Source organism: Podarcis gaigeae, assembly GCF_964106915.1.
Source record: "Podarcis gaigeae genome assembly, chromosome: 1".
In the NCBI taxonomy this organism is placed as follows: Eukaryota; Metazoa; Chordata; class Lepidosauria; order Squamata; family Lacertidae; genus Podarcis; species Podarcis gaigeae.
The window spans coordinates 71934506-71959651 of NC_139678.1; the positions used below are offsets into that span (position 1 = coordinate 71934506).

At 39.3% G+C, this 25146-nt stretch overlaps 1 protein-coding gene and 1 long non-coding RNA gene across 33 annotated transcripts in view; one reads left to right on the top strand and one right to left on the bottom strand.

Moving 5' to 3' along the window:
• The window catches only part of PLEKHA7 (pleckstrin homology domain containing A7), a 150528-nt gene that overhangs the window by 7006 nt on the left and 118376 nt on the right, over positions 1-25146 (bottom strand). For 21 of the 32 annotated variants that reach the window (XR_014555911.1, XR_014555912.1, XM_083701813.1 and 18 more), the window contains 13 exons: positions 23216-23284; positions 23035-23115; positions 22264-22413; positions 19966-20067; positions 16712-16820; positions 15990-16228; positions 15231-15419; positions 14938-15055; positions 14003-14082; positions 13214-13414; positions 5997-6149; positions 3517-3650; positions 1675-1814 (listed from right to left, as the gene is read on the bottom strand). Coding sequence is in view for 26 of the 32 variants with exons in the window: in XM_083701813.1 (XP_083557939.1) it covers positions 1675-1814; positions 3517-3650; positions 5997-6149; positions 13214-13414; positions 14003-14082; positions 14938-15055; positions 15231-15419; positions 15990-16228; positions 16712-16820; positions 19966-20067; positions 22264-22413; positions 23035-23115; positions 23216-23284 (1765 nt within the window). In the remaining 6 variants the exon portion in view is untranslated. Of the gene's footprint in view, positions 1-1674; positions 1815-3516; positions 3651-5996; positions 6150-8622; positions 13415-14002; positions 14083-14937; positions 15056-15230; positions 15420-15989; positions 16229-16711; positions 16821-19965; positions 20068-22263; positions 22414-23034; positions 23116-23215; positions 23285-25146 lie in introns of those variants that run through there. The other 11 variants (XM_083701830.1, XM_083701824.1, XM_083701817.1 and 8 more) reach the window with 6 other exon arrangements.
• Positions 6266-7419, top strand: LOC310834266. Its single transcript, XR_014559126.1, has 2 exons — positions 6266-7152; positions 7344-7419. It is a non-coding gene; the product is annotated as an uncharacterized lncRNA (long non-coding RNA).

Genomic DNA, 25146 nt, shown 5'->3' on the forward strand with positions numbered 1-25146 from the left:
AGAGGATGGGGAACTCCACTCCCTGACCTGCAGAAATATTGCTCAGTACTGCCCCCCCCTTAAAAATGTTTTTTTCTCTCCACCCCAGCGCTGTGCTAGAGAGGGAGGAACCTTTCCTCTCTTGGCACTGGAGTAGGGAGGAGCTGTTTTCTGAGCTCTATAACCTTGCAGTGACACTAGGTCAAATGAGGCAGCAGTGCTTCTGCATGGTAAGTGAAGGAAGATGTGCTCAATTTGGCATGGGGAGAGAGGGGGTGGCACCAGAAGAAGATTTGTGGGTTGGGTGCAGCCTGCAGTTTTGCAACCCCTGCCCTAGTGATGCATCAAAGTCTCAACCTGAATATCTACAGAATTACTGTTTTGTGCCTCGACTTTTCATGGCTAATGTAAAGCAGGCAGTAGGACTTTGCAATCATGCAAGGTTTTTTAAAAACAAACAAAACAAAAAAACAACTCATCAGTCATACAGGAATTACCAAATAAAACTGGATATTATATTTTGGTGATTTTATGGTGTTGTGATTCAAAATTGTTACTTTTCCTGAGTATGGGATAGAAACTGAAATCAGTAAATAAAACATAAAGCCACCTGGGAAGGCTGCAGGCCCTGCTAGACAAACTGAGAAGAATGTGCTATATTAGTAATGTACTGAAGCACTGAGCTACAAGGAAAACGTAATTAGCGATAACATCTTCATCTGCTGTTTCTGGCTCATGCTGTTTGTCTAACGTACATTGTGCAAATATTAAAGTTTTTGGTTTTACTATACTAGGTTCTATGGAAATTAAAACCACTAAAATATCAATAATAATTTGAAAAATCAAATGCATTCACCAATTTTAAATCTTTGAATGGTACTACAAGTTAGTCCAGATTCACTACTTCATTTTTATGCCTTTTCTACTTGAACATTCTACATATATGGGCAGAGAAACAGATGAGAAGATGGAGTGCAAGATATAACAGTTAAACATAGGCTTGCAGGGAATGGGAAACAAAGATGGAATTTTACCCCTTGAGTAACGAATCATTCAGCACAGTCTGATCCATTTCGAAGCCGTATTGTGCAGGCAAGTACAGAGAGAACCTGCCAGCACAGCTGTACACACAGGGGCTGCTTTGACATCATGCTGAATAATGCAATTTAATTTCCAGTCGTCAAACTTCTATGCAGCTTTTTGCAATAAGTTTCCAGGCTGTTTAAAAAAATAGTGTCCCTAACAACTTGATACAGTATTTGCCATTTCAGTTCTAAATCAGAGTAGGAAAAATTTCGTATATTAAGACAACAATGTCATGCTACTGCTTTAGAAGATATGGAACCATGGTAGAGCGATTCCCAGTAAATATATATCTATATGGTGTGTAATTGCACCCCCCCCACTCATGACATTGCTTCTGATTGCTTCAAGGTAACACTGTGCTCAACACTGATAGCAACCCATTTATGTTGTGCAGGTGAGTCCATGGTGTAAATCCAGTGTCTCACAACTACACTGGAGTGCATTCAAAGAGCACTTGCCTGGGTATACCCCAAAGGGTAGATATGGCCTTGCTGTTGTTCCTGGTATGTACTGCAGTCCAGAAGGAACACAAAACCTTAGAAGTTTGCAGCCATAGGATTAAAAGAACATATTGTCAAAGCCATTGCTTTATAAATAACTGAGCAATACCTGCCACCTCCTTGCTCCGCTGAGAGGCTTCAGAAGCCAGTGCGTATGATATGGTAATGATGCGTTCTTGCTCTTGCAACTGTGAATCTAAATTAGCAGAGTTGTGTTTGTCCTGAGCTGAAGGCTGGAGGTTGTGCATACTAGGGCAAAATACAAAAACACCGCATTAACTTTAAGGCATATGCTACACATGTACGCAGACATTTTGGTATACTGCTTGATTGTAGAAAAATAGAAAAGGAGAATGGCCTTGTTCTTATTGTCAAAGCAAGGCAAGGCTCTATTATAGAATCAGCCTACTTGAGGTTAGTGGCATTGTTCCTAGGAAATTCAAGACCATGAACACTAGCCTCCTATATCACTCAGGTAGGAGATCTCAGCCTCGGACGTATCCTGTCTAGGATGTTCATTCTGTTGAGACTTTAATCTTCCTCTTTAGCAACAGCAGTCTAATCTTTTATTCTGCTGAATTATGCCATCAAACTGTTGGCTCAATTCACCTAAATACCTAAGTCAGCTTCTACCAATTGCCTTCTTGTCTAAGCTCTATGTGGGCTGACATAAATTCCTTCTTTAATATGATCTCTTGTCAACTTGGAGAAGAGGCTGCCGTGGTAATCTGGGCAAGATAGTGAACTGAATGTATTATATATATTTGTAAATAAATAAAGCTGAGAACCTGACTACTTAAACGTGTTATATGAGTTTTAATGGCTTGATCCTAGGAGCTGCTATTCTGAACCAGTGATCCCATCATATCTGAGGCAATGGAAATCCTCCCCTGTAGTGGCGCTGGACACAGTTTTAGCCTCCGCTCCCAGGGTTCCAACAGGTCTTGATGCTTCTGTACCTCCATGTGGCAGAAGAGGCTATGCTATGCTACGTTCAGTGGTGGGAAAGCAAGCAGCTGAGCCACATGTCTTTGCTCACTAGCAAGGGCAGAACACGCTGATTTAAGCTGCAGCAGCACTTGCCATTTCTTGTGTCAGTGAAAGCAGGGCTGGGCTGGGCTGTGTGTTCAGCCTGTAAATAAGAGTATACAGAGAGGAAAAGATAATAAAGAATAATAAATCCCTGCCCTGCTTTTCTCCACCTTCTCTCCTCCAGGGGCGGGCCTGACAGGCTCCATAAAGGACTGCTGCTGCTGCTGCTGGGCAGAAAGGGCTCCATTTTTGTTTTCAAAATTGCTTTTATTTTTTATCTATGCCATTTTAAATTGTGATTGATATTAATCCTGCATTCTTAGTGTTAGATTTTATGATTTATGTGGAAATTGTTTCCCATTTGGTTGAATACTTTTTGATGTGTTTTATTTATTGCTTATGACTTTTGTTATGTTGGTAATTATGTAAATCTTGTCATGCTGTAAGCCGCCTTGAGCATTGCTTTAACTATGGAAAGGCTCAGCATAAATAAAATGATGATGATGATGATGATGATTCACCATATTCATTATATGCAGTAGTGCTGTGGGTGGTGTTGCTGCATTGCTGTTCCAACTGTGGTGGTGGTGCTGCCTGCCAGAACTGGAGTGGTGGGGAGGGCAGGATAGCACCATCTTGGTAGCAGCAGTGGGGAGAGGGCATCTGAACTTGCTGCCAACCTGGTATCCCACACTCTAGCTCTGCCTGGCAAGCAGCACTACTCCCCACCTCACATACCGCAACTGATTCAATGCAAAAAGTACAATTAGTATTAATTGTAGTATTAATATATTTCTGTAAGTTTCTGTACTATGATCAAATGCATATAACTCTACCAAGACTGCAGCAGTAGCCCCCCCCCCCCCCCCATTTCTAATGTTAAAAATGAATGGGAGTAATATGTTTATAAGAATCTGACCTTGACTTTGTAAGAATATTCTTTATTTTTTCTGCGTTACGGTGCCTTGCTGCTAATTCTTCTGGAGTAAGGGGTTCTTCAGGTTCCAGCTCAACGTATCGCTCTGGAATTGCAACCTTTTCAGGTTTTGACAACTGGTGGTGGCAGGGAGAGAGAATCATAAGTGATTAATGTAGCTCATATAGAATATTACATTCAACTGAAACAAAACTGTTTTTTAACACTTCCTTATGAAAATCGTAACATAATATACTTGTGGGCCAATTTTTTTCTGAAAACAATGTTTTGATAAAAACAGTAATTCTAATGTTGAATTGCTAACACAAACGACAACAAAGTTTAGCTGTATGTTAGAAAAACGGAATTAAATATGATGGAATTTCTCCCATATGCACCTAATCCTGTTCTTGCGTTCATAATTGGAAATCCTTCTGCATCTAATGAAATGAGGTAGGTGCGATGAGGGAAGAAAGCCTGTATTATAGTCTTTTGTTGAAAAACTTTTTACTTTCCCAAGAATTTTAATTTAAAACAATATTTTTTATTGATTTTAATTTCTTGCACCACATTCTATTCTCCCTAGTGTTTTTATGTTCATTTTTTATTTTTGTTGCTACATTTATGCTGGATTTACATGCCCTGTGTAATTTGCAGTGTGTGTATATGTTTGTGTGCTTGTGTGTGACCCTGAAAAACACACACAAACACACAGCATCATGTATTTTCAAAGCTGTAAATCACACAGAAAATAAAGCTATACATATATAAGAAAATAAAAATAACAGAATTCTTAAAGTCATTTAATGATTTTATTGCTTTTAAACTGATCTTGCATTCAGTAGATTTTCCTCCCTGTTCCTTCATATTTCAGTGACAGCATAATATACTTCATTTGGGCCACCAGATGGCTCTACAGCTTTTCAAATATATGCATAAAAAACATTAATACCCTCTTGCTTTTCCAATAGCCATGGGGATTATGTGTTACCTTTTGGGGAGAACACAATGGAATCTTAATCTCTGATACCATTTTCTCATAGATCACCATTTCATAGACATCGTGGTTGATAGGTAATGAGAAAGCATAAGAATTCTATTTGACTTTATTTTAAGACGAGTGATTCAATAATTTTGTAATGTTAATTCAATCTGTTTATGGGATGCATGACCTTCGTTGGCCTGGTTCGCACATCACATTAGTTCATTAAATATGGTCTAATGCAGGCTTCCTCATCCTCGGCCCTCCAGATGTTTTGAGACTACAATTCCCATCATCCCTGACCACTAGTCCTGCTAGCTAGGGATCATGGGAGTTGTAGGCCAAAAACACCTGGAGGGCCGAGGTTGAGGAAGCCTGGTCTAATGTGAATAAGTAGCATACTGGTGCGTGCTGCTGAAACTGCAGGTGCTTCACTCTTTCCCCACTCCTGCTGTGCTGACAGAAAACAAGCCATAGTATGTCTTGTGTTATCTGAACCTAGACTCATAGTAGTTTGCTTCCCCACAAACAGGTGAGGTGTGTAGAATTTCCTGGCCATTGCCAAGATTCGGCCGTCTGGGCGGAAATTGCTTGAATGTCCATAGGGCAAAACTAAAAAAAAAAAAAAAAGGTTTTTAGTCCAGACACAACTTTTGTGTCTGGATTTTCACTTTTTGAAATATGGCAACCCTAGAGGAGTGGCACACCAAGCAACTTGGCTTCTGCTTGTGGCTTGTGGAAACAGGTTCAGATGACACAAACCAGATGACGGCTTGTTCCCTGGCAGCACGGAGGAAAGCGAAGCACCCATGATTTCAGCAGTGTGTGCCAGCATGCTGCTCGTTCACATTAAACCACAGTATTTTAAATATGGTTGAATGTGATGTGCGCAGCAGACCATTACAGTGGTACCTCGGGTTAAGAACTTAATTCGTTCTGGAGGTCTGTTCTTAACCTGAAATGTTCTTAACCTGAAGTACAACTTTAGCTAATGGAGCCTCCCATTGCCACAGCGACACAATTTCTGTTCTTATCCTGAAGCAAAGTTCTTAACCCGAGTTACTATTTCTGGGTTAGCAGAGTCTGTAACCTGAAACGTCTGTAACCTGAGGTACCACTGTATCTCCCTTTTTCTAAAAACATAACACATTTCTACATTGTAGACTTCATCACTTAAAGCTGCCTTTCTGGTTGAGAGCCAGTGTGGTGCAGTGGTTAAGAGCGGTAGTCTCGTAATCCTGGGGAACCAGGTTCGCGTCTCCGCTCCTCCACATGCAGCTGCTGGGTGACCTTGGGCGAGTCACACTTCTCTGAAGTCTCTCAGCCCCACTCACCTCACAGAGTGTTTGTTGTGGGGGAGGAAGGGAAAGGAGAATGTTAGCCGCTTTGAGACTCCTGAAGGGGAGTGAAAGGCGGGATATCAAATCCAAACTCTTCTTCTTCTTCTTCTATCCCGCTTTATACTATATGTAGCAATGCAAAAACAGACAACTAGCCTTACCTCTCTGCTAATATCCAAATTATAGTCTTGAGGTTCCAGGTCTGCTTCTGTCACCAACACAGGTTCAACTCTTAGCCAGTTATTTTCCTCTTTGTGTTCTGGGTGCACAGCTCTTTCCAGTAGCTGCAAGTCAAATTCTTGTTCCCGCTTCCACTATTAACAGATAAGAAACAATTAGAAGTTTGACCATTCCAACTAAAACACCATTTAAAATGTTCACTCCCATTACCTCAGATTATGGATTGATACAAGGGGAAGCTAGGACTTACCATAACATTTGCTTCTGGATGCTTGCTTGATGGCTGTCCTTGATGAGGTACTCATCCTGTTCAGCCAGCAGATGGCAATAAAATCTTAGCAAAAAAAGCTGCCAATAGACCAGGGTTAAATCTGACTTTACCAGTCAAGAGCCACATTCAAGTGGCACAGATAGGGGGTTACATGGGGAAAGCAGGACAAAGAACTAAATGCACCAAAAATACAAGGGAAAAGGAAGTATTCTTTGGAATTAATAAGAGGCTATGATCAGATGGAAAAATCTGACCTCAGCTAGTTCATACAATAGAGCCTATTTCCATGTACAAGTGTTTAGGATCAAAAAGTATGGTTTTGTTTCCGATGGTATTGCCTATTATTATCATTTTTAAAAAATTGGTCCTGTCTTGAGAGATGATATAGCTAATTGCTGGCTTAAGAGAGTGAGTACCCCATGTAGGTTCACCATCTAGGGGAAAATACACGTTGTTACTCTGTTAAACAACCTGCACAAAGGATAAGCCAAAACAATGTTTTCAAGGCACAACTTTCTGGTAATGTGTTTGCTTTACAGATGTGCTCCATAAATTCCACTGTTTTGAAAACTATCCACTATAAGAAACCATGTTTATATATTAGATCCCTTAATTCTTACGAACACTCCATATTCGTTCAAAATCCCTTTGGAGTACCTCTTACAACGACAAAAAATTGAACACTATGTATTCTGATCAATTTACAGTCTTCAAAAGCACTGAATGCATGTTCTTCTAAGTTGCAATGAAAATAATCCTATGATTTATCGCAGGGAAGCCCAACTATTCACACCAAGTGGGTCACAAGACTACCTCAACACAGAATCTGGAGGTCACACATTGCCTTGCCAAGGTCAAAATTAGATGTCCCCCCACCAGCCCTCACACTGCCTTCCTAAAGCCAGCTAACCAAGGCCCTGGGCCTTGGAAAGGAGGTGTGAGGCTCTGGCTGGGTCTTTGACCCTCCCACCTCCTCCTCAAAGCTGGGAATGTGCAAACTAGGTATGGGAAGGTGGACTGTAGGACCCTGCAGAATCCTCACACCTCCTTCCCAAAGCCCAGTGCCTCACTTACCTGGCTTTGGGAAGGCAGTGGCGGTCAGGAGGGAGTCAAATGTTGCTGAGAGCTGCCAGTTGGACCTTCAGTTGGACCACCCTGGTTTAACTGGACACCTGAAAATGTTTTAAGTACCTCTAAAATACGTAATATGTTTCATATAAGAAAAGTTTAGTGCACCTCATTAAACTGCCCTAGAGCTAGCATACTCTACTCATACAACTCCCAACAAAACAACCAAGTTTTTACTATTACAAAACGAAATGCTTGAATGGAGTACCTACTTTGGGGGAATGCAAATGTGAAAATATGATAACTGTATTTTCCTCTCCAATTAATATGTAATTTTGATCCATTGGCTACAATCCAGAGATCCACACATCTACTGGGGCTGTGGACCTTTGGACCTGCATTACTCAAACCGTTGCTATGTAGCAGATAGGTTTTGATAATGCAGCTAATGATAATACAATTGGCCCTGCTGTTTAGAGGAAAAATAAAATTAACCCTCCCTTAGTCTTTGCAGAAACCAAGCAGCCCTCTGGCTCACAAGCCTAATTGGATCGTTTATGTTCTCACCCATTACCTCAACTCACAAAGGAACATTTCAGTTTTCTCCCAGTGTGCTTATGGAATTAATCTCCCCTCAAAGACTTAACTTCAACAAAGAAAGGATGTCACAGCAGCATATTTGCTGCTTTGTAAGACACTTTGTAAGACATGGGATCCAACCACATGCCGAGTCAAGAGTTCCAGTGACTGCTGGAAGAAGTGAGGAGAGTAGTTTTTGCTGATCCCTACTTGCCCCTGGTTGCTTCTGGAACAGTGTGGAAAGTTGCCCAGGGAAAGGGGAATCAACAAAAATGGCTCCCACCCTTACTTCAGTGAAAGCACCTGCTAGATCTTAAATCCCTTTCATGAACAGAAGCCCTTCAGTTCACCAAGGAGACACTCTGGATCTATAGTCCATAGTGGGTTTGGGGGGAGTTCATTGGGGTGGGGTGATCATTCATGCACAAGCTCTTGATTTTCACTCAGAACATATCAAGTATTTGTATTAGGAATAGGATAAATATTGCTTAATTTAAAGGCAGCTGCTTCTCAAGCAAAAATTGGAGCCTTTAAAACTGTTGAAGAGGAGAAAGGACAATCTTCTTCACCATTAAAATGCACCATAACCAGACATCTCAATATTCAAACCAGGCCTGATTGCCAGAATATGTATAATAGAAACACAATATTAATTCTGAATTAATTTTATACTTGAAGAAAAACGTGAATTCAGTATTAGGAAGTATGTTTATTGGTGTTGATACGGAGTCTTTTACATCAAAATTAAATGACAAATCCATATATTCTGCTCAACATTTTTAATGTCATACTACATTTAAAAAGTGATCTTTTAAAAAAATATCAGTGCATTGTATTAAAAGTAGATTTACACATACAATGTATGCAATGTTATAAACTGTGCACAATAATTACATATTCCATTGTTCACCATTTGGCTGCTAAATTAGTGTCCTGCTGTAAATTGTGCTATCAAATGTTACTTTTTGTGCACTGGAGCAGTTTGGGCATACAAGAAAGATATCTCTATGAAACATTTTCTTCTTGGCCCTACTGTGCCATTTGTATATTTTAAAGCAAGAACACAGACCAATATGGCATGCAAATATGTAAAGTTATTTGTTTAACTTGTTAAAAAGTTATGAAATGTTTGCATTTGAAATAAGTATGTGTGCAATAGCTATACATTTTTTAAAAAGATTTAAAACCTGCTACTTAAAACATGAATATGGCAGGGCTTTTCCTTTCCTAAAAGATATATACTGTTACTCAATTAAAGTGTGACTGCAAATATATAAATCTGAATGCACCAGGTCCCTTTAAGAGTCCAAATGTGTATTTAGTAAAGTAATGAATCATAAATGAATTGCAAATTAGTGCTACTAAGCAACTATTTAAAATGGGAACAAAAAGGGTTAAAGGGCAAAGCCCACAACAAAAATGAAAAACTCAGTAGGAATTTAACAAAAAGCTACTAAAATGCAATTAAGCCTGGCAGAAACTGAGTGGTCTAGTTAGAAATTGTTTTAAATAATTAGAAAATTTAAAAACAAACATGAAAGCCATTATGTATGATGTGAGTGGCAACTCTAGAAGCAAGAGACCTTGTGCAATGAATTAGGCAGGTGATGAGCATTACATAGTTCTAGTGTACCAAGAGGAGAAGGCAATGCAAAGAATTAATGTTACCGTGATTGTGTAAATCTCTCAGTGTTATAATGAAATCATTATCCTAAGCAACAAATTCCCATGACACCTTAAAAAATAACAAATTCATTGCGATGTAAGCTTTCATAGGCCAGTGCCCACCTTAAATACATTGAGAAAAATTAAGATATTGGGTTTTTTTACAAAGTGGGGCCAAAGACTACACCTGTAGCAGTGTTACAGTATTATGCAGAGCACAAGTGAATACAGAATATATCTGAAGGCAGCCCTGTTTAGGGACTTTTTTTCATGTTTAATGTTGTATTGTGTTTTCAATATTCAGTTGGGAGCTGTCTAGAGTGGCTGGGGAAACACAGCCAGATGGGCAGGGTATAAATAATAAATTATTAAATTATTATAAATTAATACAGAACCCAATCAAAATGAATGCAACATCTAATCAAATATGGAAGCAGGGCGGAATTCAAAAAAGTGCTTCTGCTAGCAGAAGGGCTTTTGGCTGTGCAATGGAACTTTCCTTCCCTCTTCTCTGTCTGGCCCCCAGAACTGTTCTGGAGATTCCCCCAACCATTTAGGAAGGGTGTAGGCAGGGAGAGGAGAAGTTCCTCTGGAAGCCCTTTGTAGGATACCATCCAGAGTTGACACCGGGGTTTGTTACACACTTTTAGGCGACCAATTATTGCTTAAGATTGGGGATGTGTCTGTCTGCAAATAAGATCAGGAAGCAGGAAAAGATACTATAACTTTACGGAAAATTCTTAACAATGAATTATAGAAGTATTAGCTGAGAGCAACATTGTGTTAGACCAAACGATGTCAGTCTGACATCAAAAGCTTGTTCACTCACATCTAAATGCCATTAAAAAATTAATCAGGTTGGTCTCTATGCTCAAGGATATATGGAGAGAAATCAGACATTTAAAATAGTCATAAAAAGCAGTGGAAGAGCATTTTAACCTTCTAGGACTTGAAATCCAAGAAAAAGATTTCAAAGTGACACTCCAATATAAAGCCACTGTATGTGAATTCATTAGCAAATGTGACACTCCAGAAATAATGGAAATGGCTAGCTTGCTATGGAAAGTAACAGTTCCAGTGGCTGCTAATCAGGGGAGGGTCACATCAACACTGATTGGATCTTATATTCATTGAATCTTCTTTTCATTTGTGCTATGCATAACACTGTAATTCATTATCTCTTGCATTGTTTGACCTTTTGGACTCACTTTGATCCTCCTTCCTCGGCTGCAATCAAGATCTATATACCCAGTGCCTTTAAAAAAAATAATAGAATGACCGTTCCCCGCATTAAACGGGGTGCCAGTACTCACCATGAAGTTATTACAGTGAGTGCCACACTTTTAACATTGGGGGGGGGGAGGTATCAGTACTGTGTACCTTTGAGCACCCCCCCCAAAAAAGCACTGTTATAGTTATACCTAACTTCTAAGAGCCAAACTACATAATGGTCTGATTTGCACATCATGGTAGGCCAAAGTATTGGACTGCTTGAGCACATGGGTTCCCAGACAGGAACTTGCAGTTGCTTTGCTACTCCCTGACCATTTTTCTCCCAGGCACTGAGCTAAGCCAAGGTTAGGCTTAGCATGCCAACTGAACCTGGACTTTCTGAAACTGGGTTTATCTATCCTTGCTAACTATAAGATGCAGCCAGTAACAAGCCAGAACGTGGCTTGACGTGCCAGTATTCTAAATTTATGAATGCACTTAACTTCTCTGACTTTTGTTATTAAATAGCAGTCACTGTATGTGTGTGTCATTAGAATGAGGACTTTGGCATGCTGGGACTCTGGCACACTTTCCAAAATTGCTGTGTCCCAGGAGGGAAGTTGCCATTACTGTCTATGCAGCTGCCCTACTGGGACAAATCATCGTTTGGGGTTAGACCTCTCCACTCCGCTGTGCCATGGTCTTGATCGCTCCCACCCAAGCAGCTGCAGTTCAAAAAACTCAAATCAGACATATTAAGTGCATTTACTTATTTAACAGATAAAATAATTTGGTTCTTAGACTACCACTTCATGCATCTGGGCCACAGATCAAGCTACAATAAATCTGTTTTGCTGCAACAGACTAGTATAGTTACCCATCTGAAATTTATCATAATCCTCAACACATTGGCCACAACCTAACATTATTTTCAGAAGTGACACTTCAGCAAGTTTTTGTATGTCCCACAACTATAAATTTATATTTAAAATCTACATTGGGTGGTGTATTACTTTCATTTAAAAATGGTTCTTTTCTGCTTTTTTTTTTTACATCAACATTCACAACGGACACATTCCAGAGAAAGAAGTATTCTGAGCAATGCTTAGAAAATGCACAACGAATACTAAAAACACAAAATTTCAACAGGCGCTCTGTACTTTTAACTGTGCATTGGACTGAGGCCAAATACTGAAAGTAAATCCCATTTAGTTTAGTGGAGATTATTTCCATGTAAACATGTTTAAGGCAGCAGCCTGGCACCCGGATCCTAAGCAGGATGGTTGCAATCCCAAAATGCAGTGCACACATAAGCAAAACCAGCACATGCCGTAAAAAAGGCTTTGCTCGCTGTTTCTGTCCCAGATAGCTACCATAACTAAAGAGACAAACTATTCATTTTTAAGAGCCTCATTCTTTGGCAATGATAACTGCTGTTGTAGAAATGGCAAATGGAACTTTGCTCTGCATGAAATTCTGTACTGTGCACATCACTCTTAGATCATGCCCATTCAGTGGAAGTAAATCTTACTAATTATAATGGGATATACTTCTTTGTAAAATTACGTAAGATTTGTTATGTAAAATACAAATGACTGAACCAGTAAGAAATGCTGTGGTTAACCACCCAAAATGAATCACCCTATGTTTATATTTAATCCAACATTTAACCACTGAAATAACTTAATTTTTGCTAACTGAATGCAGATACTTGCTAGACTATTCTAGGAATCTGAATAATAATTTATAAATGGACATTAGCAGCTGTATAAACATCTGTTAAATTAGCTTCTACACTTTATAGTTAATATATAAAATTTGTCAAATCCTATGCTTTCTTTAAAAAAATCTTTATTTGACAGAACCATAGCTACTATGGTCTACTAAACTTGCAATATAGTTTCTTTAATGTACTACCTACATCTACAGAGCTCATTCTTTTATGGTTCAATCAGAAAAAAATGCAAACTTATTGTTTTCATAGCATATCTTAAGCCAATAGGATGAGGTGGGAAAGCTGTAGCACTCCAAATGTTGCTGGAATACCATAATTCCTAACCACTGACCATGCTGGCTGGGAGTTCAACAATATCTAGAGATCCACAGATTCCCTACCCCTGCAATGGGGGGGGGGGGGGGTAAGCCAAGACCAACCCATTATCCATATATGAATCCATTTCCACAAAATTCTTTCATTGCTAGACTTTTCTTATGCCAAGTTACTTCTGCACCTGCTACATTAAGCTGTGACTATTTAGAGTTAAAAGCCATATTCTGTTATTTGCACTTCAGAAACTGATAATTAAATAATACAAGTGTAATGCACTTTCAAATAAAAGTGCTTACTAGAGAAGCTACAGATCATATTTTTAGTCTAGTCCTCTTAAGGCATGTCTAACATACTGAGCCTATGTCTGCAGAAACAGGCCGGACGAATGATCGTGACGAGACAGACTGTCTTTCTCCTTGACCAAGAGTTCTCTTGCGTTCACGAACTAATGCCTTTTGATGTCGTTTCATTCTTTCTAGTTGTTCCTCGGCACTCATCTTGCCTCTTTGGTGATCTCCGGAGTATAAACGTTCCAAGGCACTCTTCGGTCTATCCTGTTAACAACAGCGTGTGATATTTAATACTTTTAAAGCTGTATCCTAGGGATGAAATCCAAAGCTCCTGTTCTACATACAGAATGGCTTCTGATCCATCAGAGGTGTCTGCTATTTTTTTTAAAAGGGGAGAGGATGGAAGCATCAGCAAAAATTGCCTCCCCTTTATTATAATAGTAGATGCACCTGCTAGACCATACACTGTACTGGATTTCCCTTTTTATTTCCAAACTGTAATGCACATACTCTAGAACAATTCTGTTTAGAGTATGTCACTATAAAAGGCTAAAGACAGTGACCAATCCTTTTCTTCTTTCAATGGAAACAAAAAAGCTGTCAGTTTCCCATACATTGTGACCTCTTTCTCGAAAGTAAATATGTCCCTATGCTGCAAGCACCTAATTTTACACAAGAGGCATTGGTAATTAACAATTCTGACAGCTGGAGTTGCAATAACTATAAACCCTAAGCTGAACAGAATTATATAACCCCACCTATCTTATATTGTGGCTGAACTTGTTATATATTAAAGCAACAAGCAACTCTGTTGATTAGATTTGGTATCCATAAAGATATGTGCAGAATTACCTTGGAACCATCTCTTCGAAATGTTGCATATGATGAAGCTGTTGATGACTGATGCAGTCTGGAAGTTGAGCCAGATAATCCTTTACAAAGGAAAAAGGTGCTTTTAAAGCATAATTGTATTTAGGAAGAAATGTACTCAGTGCTTTCTAAATCTATTTTTTAATATATATTTTTCTTTCTATCCAGGTATGTCCTATTAACTACATGTAAAAAGATCTGGCTGTCCTGATTTGTGAACAGGCTATATGCTCAAAACTAACAGCAAATTTCAAGAAAGAGGTGTTTGAAATGGAACAAGAAATGCAGCTATGAGGTCCTGGAAGCTAAATTTAGGTTGCTAGGTAGGAGGCTGAAAGGCAAGGCAACTTTCTCTGAAATGCAATGCTATCTGTCCCATACAAAGGGCCAGCTAAGCAAAGGGCCAGCTAAGTTGAAGGATTTATCAGTGTATGGATGACACAGCAGTGTACTGACAAATTAAAAACTAACAAATCACTGGGTCTAGATAGTATCCATACAACAGTTTTTATAGAGCTCAAATATGAAACACCCAATTTTCTTTTTAAAAAGATCTATTTAGAGCATTTAGCTCCCAGAGAATCTACAAGTAAATATTAGTGATAACATTATTGCTGATGGATAGATGTGGCTTCAGACTCAAGCTATGTAGACTCTTTTAACTGAATTGTTCATTCATCTCTGGTGTGAGTCACTAAAAGCTCTGCTTCTGGGATAACACAGTCTCAATTAGGTGGGTTAGTCTGCCAGGGAAAGGGATACAATGAAAGCTTAAGCACTTAGTATAGGACTGGACAGGATCCTTCTATCCCTGTCCCTTCAAGAATCATGTAGAGTTCTAACACACCCATGTATCAAATGGAACTAAACAGCTTTGAATATATATTTAATATGTACTGGTGAATCTTTTAACTTACCTCTGCTAGGTAATGTTTGGTATCTACTGTCAGTACCTAGAAAACCAGCAGAAGGTTGGCTCAGATCACTGCCTATTGTTTCCAGTTCAGGTTCACTCACATATGAGCGGAGTTCTACCTGTACAGATGAACACTTGATTAAATCAGATTGCAAAAATATAGGACACATTTTCATAATTTTGTTGGAGTCATATACTGTCTCCCTGAAGTCATCATATTATGTTTATATTTGAGGAAACATACTTTTTAAAGCAATACAACTACATTTGGAAAACCAGGGCCTGCGTGCTTACCCTGTAATCTCCGTTGACATACTGCCCTAGTTCACGATCTCGTTTCCTTTCATCTGACTGGCGTTTCAGGCCCCGCACTGAGGTGTGCCTGATGACAGTGGCTTCCCTGGGAAGAGGTGGGACGGCTGGTGGGTGGTCATCAGGGCTGTACAACTGTGGAAGAGGAGGTCTTGGTGGCGCTTCGTCTTCCTGACACAATATTAAGAAGCAAACATGTCCCTTAGCCTGCGGTGTTCAGCCATTTCAACAGGCACAAAATGGTAAAACTGACATTTCTTTTGTTTAAATCCAAGAAAATAATGTGCATGAATTCAAACTAAATGGCCTGAACACAGCTTCAAGAATGTGTTTTGGGTATTTCTTCAGTCTTGTTTCCTGTCTTTCTTAAGCAGCGCCAACAAGTCACAGCATTACATCTCAATTCAGAGCATTGCAAAACTGAAGTAAAGAGAGTCAGAATAATATGCTGTCTGGTATCAGGCTTCATTACTCTATGTTGTATACACAAAGAAAACCCATTCCCAGATACTATTAGCCAGTGCCTTTTTTTTCCCCTAAAAGAAATGTTTAGAGGTACTCTCATTTTTACTGAAGGGAATTACCATTTTATAGTTCAAATCGGGAAAAATAAATACAGTAAATGGACAAAAGTACAAAGATTCACAAAATGTTTAGGGGTATGCATACTCCTGTGTTCTCCCAGAAAAAAGAACTGCTTTTAGCCCACTGATTACATGATACCGTAGTTATGACACTTACAACATTTGGCGTTAATTTTACAGGTGACTGAACTGGAGGCTCAACTTTTTTCATTTGCTGGGATGGCGAGAACATTCTAGGTTGCGTATAAGGCTGCGGAAGAAGTCTGACTTCTAAAGAGGGCTTGACAGGACTAGATGGTGAACTTTGCTGAGTAGAATGTTTGCTGTCCCCTGACATGAGAGTAGATGATAATGAAGGCACTAGAGGTTTTGAAAACGAAGGCACTGTTTTTCTCTCTGCAAAGAGGAAGACATAATGCACACAGATGTAGGTCAGAAACACTGAGGAATCCACATGCACAATATGAACCTAAATATAATATTAAGACACAGTACCTTAATGTTTATTGAGCTACTTTTGGAAATATAAAAAGACATACTTTTCTATGTATGAACCTGACAGATTTCAGCAGGCCCTGAATGGTAACGCTAATGAGAAGGTGAGAGAAAAGTTGCCAGCAGTGCAAGATGGGATATGCTTTTGTTAGAAAAGTTAAGAATGAAAAGCAGCCAATTTGAATGCATAATGTTGGACAATCATTATGCAGGATTAGAAGTGAACCAAGGAGATTCCTCTGTGATGCAGATATCATTGTCCTAAAATAACAGAGGCAACTCCTCAATGTAAAAAATGTGGCTGCCAAATTTAATTCAAGCTTAGATCTAGATAAGGAGATACAGCTTTTAATGTATGCATTAAAATGTGTGCATTTTACTTACCTGGATTCTTTATAGACTCTATGATGACTTTATAGTTGGATTTGTTTGCACTTAGGCCAGCCGTAACATCTTCTATTCTCCATAAATCTTTTTGCATTTGGGCTTTCTCCTAATAAGCAATGAAGACCAGGAAGATGGTGAAGGAATGGCAAAAATATGAACAATAGTTACATAAGCACAAAACTTATTTTTCCATTTATTTTGCTTTAAATAAAATGTTGTATATGGTTGCTTTGGCTACAAAACAGCATAGTTGAAAATGAGAGATCTCTTACATCATTTTTGCATGAAGGGACAATGGTCCTGACAGTAAAGTCTAACTCAAGGGCAGCAGCAACCACTGGTGTTGCTACCCTGCTACAAACCAACGCACACAATGCTGGTCCTGATTTGTCAAGTCTGTTCTTCTCATGTGTGTGTGGGAAAAACAGCATTGTGGTTAGCATCTTTAACACTGGGCTTATTCTATCATGCACAAATAAAGAATAGTAATAGATAACCCAACTTACAAGATGATTGACACATGGAATTTATCTGTGAGAAACAATTTTTAAAATCAGGTAAGAAGCTCTGCCTTAACTTAATACATTTTGCTCATTTATGCTCTCTGCTAGTTGTACAATATTCTGGATAATGTCATTATCCAGTATGGTAGTGTGCTACAATGAAGGTATTAAAGACAGATGGCAAGTAAAACACTTTTTCTCAGTGCTGGGCAGTTAGGTAGATTGTAAGTGCTATGATGTATGTGTGGCTGAAAGAGACAAAGTGTGAGTTTCTGGAAAACAGACATCCACTGGGAATGCAGTGATCCATGTGTAAATGGATGTAACTTCTGCCTATGTATGCGGGGAGCATTAGTTTTCACCAACCCTGCCCCTCAAGCAATAGCCACCTGTACCTCACCGTGCACTGTTCCAGAGGGTCTGTGGACTGTAACCACAGTCTTTTACGGGGCAATGGGAGGACAGTAGGTAAGGGTGTGATAAAACCCTGATGTGTACATTCTGTTTGGGGTTCAAACCACTAAAATGAATGAAACTCAAAAATCAAGATAAGAGAGGCTTTATTCCTTCCCCCCCCCCCTGTTGTTTGTGAGTAAACCCTCTTCTCTTTATATGTGCAGGTGTAGAAATGAAATTTTAAAAAATCTCTCCAGACAGGCATTTGGATTTCTATTCCAGTTTGATATGGATTTGTAACAGTTTGATTTAAATCTGAATTTCTGGAATGTTTTATTGGTTAATATTTTTATTTATTTGCATGACACTTTTCAGAAGCAGCAAAATTAAAAAGTTAATACATTAAATAAGCAGAAATAATCTGCTTAATAACCTTTAAAGCCATGCCATTTTATCCTTGAGATGAACACTGATATACTGTTTAACTTGGGTGCAACTTCTGAACATCCTTTTTTCCATTCAAATACCAAATCTCCCCCCCCCCCTGCAGTTTTTCCAAGAGCTTATTAATATAACAATGCAAAATGTCAAGGAGCACTCCCAAGTTCTCATCGAAATCTTACTTTTATCTCAAAATTAATTATAACTTCCTTTAAAGTAATACAGACTTTTTCTTTGTAATACATTTTAAGAGTTTGCTTGAGAGATGAAATTACAAATGTCAATTTTGATCAATTCATGTCAGCAAATGGGGAATGTGCATAATCTTTTAAAAAAAAGATTATGTGAGATGCAATTTAAGAAATCCTAATTCCTTGAATGAAGGTTCCCGTGACCAAAAAGGAGCAATAGCCTGCTTGGCATAATTGGTCTACATTCCAAACATACATGTGTTTGTGTCTAATTACTAAAAGCAATCAAGTATGAATTTGAAAATAAATAATGAGAATATTGAAACTCTATGTAGTAAGTCTAAATGAACGCAGAAACACATGATGCTACCTCATACTAAATTAGACCAGTGGTACCATTTATGCTGACTGGCAGCAGCACTCCAAGACCTCAGGCCTTGTGTGAAAATTGTTATTTGCCTATTTGCGCATTTCCGCCACTTATTCATTGCCAATCCCTCACTCCTAAAGCAGCTTTCCCAAGAGCAAAAAAGGAAGTCACTGGGCTACTGATACATGCTTTTTGGTATAACATGTAGGTTGCTGTTGAAAAAGCAGCCAGAACTGAGAGGAAAGGAGAGCTTACACAATGTATACAGCCTCAGAGTTTTCCTAAGGGACAACAACAAATATAGCTTCCTGCACGGAGGTTCAGTTCTCTTTCTGATAGTTTACAGGAGATACTGTGCATGCAGACGTCATGGTGGTGCATTATTATAGCACACTGTGGTGGAATCTACACGTGCAACTCTCCACAAGTGTGAGGAATTCAATATTGGTCTAAGGCGATTGTTCTGTCACTGAAAAGGATATACCAAGAGCTCCAACAGATTTATAGTCAAATAGGGCCAAAAAGAAGTATCCGGAGTGTGAATCAGATGTACGACTCAGTAGTGGTGACCAGGACAGGGCCCTGTTTCGGAGTAAACGCCTTCTTCAGCTCGGTTTTTTGAGGACTATAAATCTGTTGGAAGTCTATATCATTTAATTCTTTTATGTTTCTTTTTCAACATGCGTTTTTGGCCCTATTTGATTCTTTATTCTTTATTCTGATTTGATATAATATGGACTCTTTTTGACTGCCATTGAGACTTGTATAAAACAATTGTTGTGTACTGGTATTTTATGTACCTTTATACTATATCACTGCATATTTGAAACTACATTATTTCTGCACTTAAACGTTGCATCTAAATTTACTATTACCTTAAAACTGTCGTATTTACACATTGTGTTTAAATTTACTATTAGTTTAAAACTGTTATTCTTAGCAGAATATACACGTTTTTCTTTTCAACTCTCGAGTAGGAATTATTCCTTATATTGAAACTTGTGGCCAGAGCTCTTGGTATATCCTTTTCAGTGTATTTTCAACAAGAATTCCCATTTCTTTAACGATTGTTCTGTCACAGCAAACATTTGGGCTTGCCAAATAGAATGATTCCCCCTCTTCTGCTCCTGCATGCTGTTCTGGGAATTCTCTCAACCTCAAAACAATTTCAGGGGATATGTGGGGCATAGGGAGGAGAGAGGGGAAAGCCCCATTGTGCAAGTGGAATCCTGGCCCCTGCGTTTACCTCAAGATTCGCTCACATAGTGGGACAAGATCTGGCTACACTGCCAAAGGGCTTGGGCACATTGTGCAAAAGCTGCTTGAATCATGAAGCTGAATAAGCCTCACCTGAGAAAAAAACGATCTGTTCATTTGTTCCTGTAAGGCTTGCTTCAGCTGGTGTACATCTTTTTCCAGTTTCAGATATTCGTTCCAGGCATTTTCCATTTCCTGTTGGCAAAGACAAAATATTCAGCTTTATCCTTTTATCCCCACCATCCTGTGTGTGTGGTGGGTCCATATGGATTCCCCACCCTTAGAGAAAGATGGAACCTGAGGTGTTCCTGAATGCTCTGGGAGACTGAATATACTCCCACCTATGTTTTTAGCTGTTTCAGTTTTGTCTGTAAGTCACCTTGAGTCCCTCTCAGAGAAAAAGGCAGGATGATGATATTTCCCAGTGGATAAAGCTAATGAGCCTGTCAAAGCCCTGATCTCGCTATGCTCCCACATGTCCTCTCCAGCACTATGGAGCCAGAGTAACATCTTGGTATTCTGGGGAGCTCCAGGATATGAAACAAGCCAGACAAAGACTAGAGCACAACTAATGCAAGCCTCACTTTAAAGCTGATGGGACACTGTTCAGAGCACATAATTGTGTTTACCATGCAGCAGTATCAGCTGTGAAGAAGGCTCATTTTGCAGTTTGCATTGCATCCTCTAGAAGGCGGCTGATGGAGTTCTTTTAGACAGTTCAGAGGTTACTGACTCACATTGTGGGGAGGAACATCTGGAACAATTGAGGACCCACTGGGATCAACTGGCTACACACTCTAAAGATAAAGTCTCTAGAGTTCAGAGTGATATTGACTCTGCAATTGTTGCCACTCTGGTTGACGTAACCAGTGCCAGAATCAATTATGTGTTGTGAGTTCAGTTTCAGCTGCCATCTGGACCCCTATCCCTCCTGGCTTATTAAATCTAGCAGAGGGGGTCTGACTGGTTGGGTCTAGAGCATCATTAATGCTTCACTGTGTGAGATGATGCTCCCCAATGCCTTGAAAGATATTTGTGTGGCAGCACCCAAACTTTGGAACTCCCTGACTATTGACATCAGTCACGCACTTTCATGGTACTGTTTTCGGTGCCTGCTAAAAACATATTTGTTTAGGAAAACCTATTCAGAAAACTAGAATGCTGACGTGAGTTTTAATCTGGTTTTTAGCTTATTGTTGATCATAATTATTTTTTCAATGTTTTAAATAGTTGTTTTAAACTGCTTTTCACTGATAATTTATTTTTTCATTCTTTTTGTAAACCGTTTTGAGGTTTTAGTACAATTAAGCAATACAGTGGTACCTTGGGTTACAGAGGCCTCAAGTTACAGACTCCGCTAACCCAGAAATAGTACCTCGGGTTAAGAACTTTGCTTCAGGATGAGAACAGAAATCGTGCTCCGGTGGTGCGGCAGCAGCTGGAGGCCGCATTAGCTAAAGTGGTGCTTCAGGTTAAGAAGTTTCAGGTTAAGAACGGACCTCCAGAACGAATTAAGTTCTTAACCCAAGGTACCACTGTATTTACATCTTGTGAAATACACAAACAAACAAACAAACAAACAAACAATAAAAGATATAAAATGCTGCAGGTTGATCTAAGCATTAAAGCAACTACTTTATGCTGTTTATACCAAAAACAAATATACTTTAGCTCAGTGTTTTTCAACCACTGTTCCGCGGCACAACCAAACAACAGCAAAGAAAGACGAAAGATTTTTTTTAAAAAAATGTCAATTTTTCGCCCACTAGGACTGTGTCCACCCTATTTTCCATCCGTCCTGGGTGGGGATCAGATCGGATGGGATCGGATGAGAGCGGACAGGCGGTCCGCTCTCATCCGATTCCCCATAGAGAGCAGCGGGGCTCTGACATCTCTGACACACAGTGCGGAGACGGAGCTGTCATCCACCGGCTCAGCGGGGATCAGCGGATCAATCCCCGCTGAGCAGAGAATGGTCCGCAATGTTTTTGTTTGCCATTAAAGAAAAAAATATTAAACATTTTCTAATGGTGGTGTGCCTCGTGATTTTTTTCATGAAACAAGTGTGCCTTTGCCCAAAAAAGGTTGAAAAACACTGCTTCAGCTTACAAAACTATGCATTCTTACTTGGAAATTACACTCACTGAAACTGATGAGGCATTATTCTAAGCATATAAGAAAAGACTGGGCCTAAAGAAAATTTACTATGGATTTGGATTCACTGGCTCCAAAACCTTGAGGATCCCTGAAGAGCTCAACTCTGGAAGTACTATAGCAATTTTTAAAAAACAAACCCATTTCAGTGGGTCTGCCATGAAAATAGAATTAAAATGACTGAACACTAAAATATTTGTCTATAAGTTAACTTTTGTATCTCTAGGAATTACTTACTGTAGATACTTTGGATATTTCTGCCCGAATATGTACGAGATCCTCCTGCAAAAGTTTCTGCTGGTATGAAATCTTTTCTGTGTGCTGTGGTTGGTCTTTGTATTGTTCCATCTGCCTATGCAGCACTTCCAGGACAGATTCCAACTGATCCTGTAGAAGATTTAAAAGATATTGAAAAGCAACACATCAGCAAATTTAAAACTAATTTATACACATATCTAACTGACCTTTAGCCCTGGAAATATACATGCATATTATCTGAGGGAGATATGCATAGGATTGTGCTGTTATTTTCTTTTTACCATATTATTAACCTCAAATCAGCCTTAGTTCTTGTTCACTTTTATTCTATGTTATTAATGATGCTACCAGCATCTACTATCGTCCTCATTTGGTTAGATAAGTATCAGAAAACAGAATTTAGCTACTCAATGCAGTATTACAACGTGGGAAATTTCAGACCTCATCTCCAAAAAGTTGATTACGGACAGCAGTTATCAACCATTGTTGACCTCTGCCTTGATCATTCTAATTCCAATTCCATACCCAGCAGCTGGGCTTGCAAGCAAAACATGGTGCGACATCTATTTGCCAAATCACTACATTTTAATAATGCATCCTATTTTCATCTCAACCCTATTCCCATCAATGAACACAGCAGTTGAGCATACTATCCAAAATAAGCAATTGCAGTAACTACAGTGATTGCCATATTTTACTGCAAAACCTGTTAGAGAAACAAGGCGATGGAGGGATTGCAATACTATTTACTTTATTTTCCTTCAGGGCTCTTATTTTGTCTTCTAGGTCTTGTAGAATCCTGTCTTGTTCACACAGAACACTTAGTTTCACCTACAAACAAGAATGTATATAAAAAAAGATTAGAATAATAAAACAGAACTGGATTCATCAGGACAACTGCATCCTCAGTAAAATTATGTTTTATTCTTACATCAATATCACTTTCTCCAATCCTGATGGGTTTCGCATTTCGTTCTTTTATTGTATCACGCCCTGTTACCTAAAAAATAAAAAATAAAGATTTGAAAGTAAAATTAAAAGTTGGTCATAAACAAAATAGGTCTGGAGAAAACTTTACTAATTCCCTCTATATTTTAAGATTATTTAAGGAGGGATCTAAGCTCCTTGGGAGGCAGCAGAAGGGCCTCTGGATGCTGTGGACCTAGAGGGTAGTCTGCAGATGGAGGAGGAAGACTGCAACCAGAGGTCTCCTTAGTGCAGCAGCAGCAGCAAGGTCTGTCGCCATTACTTTGACAGTAGTAGGAGAAGAAAAGAGCTTATTGAGACAGATCCAAGAGGCCTTGGACACATAGGATCTACAGATTTCCCATTCTCCCAATAATACAGAAAAACTACACCAGCCCTGAAGCTACCACAGTTATTTTCCTGCCCATTGAAACCAATAGAAATTTTTGTTTTGTTTGTTTTTTAATAGCAAAATGAAGGGAGGGGAAAAGAAATAAGCCACCCACTATCATCTCCCGTGGGCAGCCAGCACAAGCCTGGTAGGTCTTAGGAAGGAGCAGATTCTTCACCACAGATATATCCCCATATGATGATGTTGTCTACACTAGTAGTATTACAAATATCTTATATAAAATTTGGGATCTTTTAAAATATGGTTGTTTAATTTACCTTTAAAGTTTTATAGCAGCAATGTGAATTCTTAACAAACGGGGCAAAGTCAGTATTATTTATATCTTCACACATTCTATGATTCTTATACAAAATTTCTAAACAAATCCATTTTATATTAACACAGCACAGCAGATTTTGCTGGATTACATCCTCCCAGCACTAATTCCTTGATTTCTTAATGCTGAAAATTAAACATCTGTGGTTCTATTTCAAAGGTTAGGTTTCTTGGGCTTTTTTCAAAAACACATTGTTTTAAATTGTTTTAATACCCATAAATGTCACCAGTTCTTTGCTGGTATAGCAGCCTGATATATTGACCCTGATCCAAAGTGTTTCAGGGAGGATCCACATGCACAACAATTCTTTCAAATTTGGTTGGGTTCCAAATGATAAACTTCCTTATGCAAAAAATGTTCACCTGCAATATGCTGCTGGTAGCTGGAAGAGAAATACTGACCCTATAAGGTGTTAAGTTCCTGCACTATACAGGATAAAAAGAGCAATGGATGGATGCGATGAATGGATGGATGGACCCAGCATTGTGAGCAGACCCACAGGAAAGGCGGGGGTAGTAGAGACAGGAGTGGAATGTGCAACCATCCTAATAGATCAGACAAAATTCTCAAGTGAATAGAATACAGTGGTACCTTGGTTTACAAAATTAATCCGTTACGGAAGTCAGTTCTTAAACCGAAACAGTTCTTAAACCAAGACGCACTTTCCCTAATGAGGTTTCTTGCCGCTGGTGCCCTTCCACCGTTCGGCTACCGTTCTTAGACCGAGGTAAAGTTCACAAACCGGGACACTACTTCCAGTTTTGCGGAGTTCGTAAATCGAATAGTTCATAAACAGGGCTGCTCTTAAACCGAGGTACCACTGTATATATTTGGCCTATAACATGGTTATAGCCCTATAGCCCTAGTCTAAGGGATGCATTCCCTTCTGGCCACCATTTAAGGGAGACATGCAGGGATGAGCAGGGCTAGAGGCAAAAGCGAATGGAACAATGAATGTTAATTTTATATTGGTACACTAAGCTAGCCCCATGCCCCGCCCCCTCCGCCCGGCAAGCTCTTTATCACCCATCCAGGCAAGCAGGAGGCATTATCAGAGTTCAAGAACACATTCCAGCCACACAAAACACTTGGGGCGTGAAGCAGGGCCAGTGAGGGGTGTGGCTGGAGGAGACTTCCAAGGGTCAGATATGAGGGCCTGGAGGGAAGC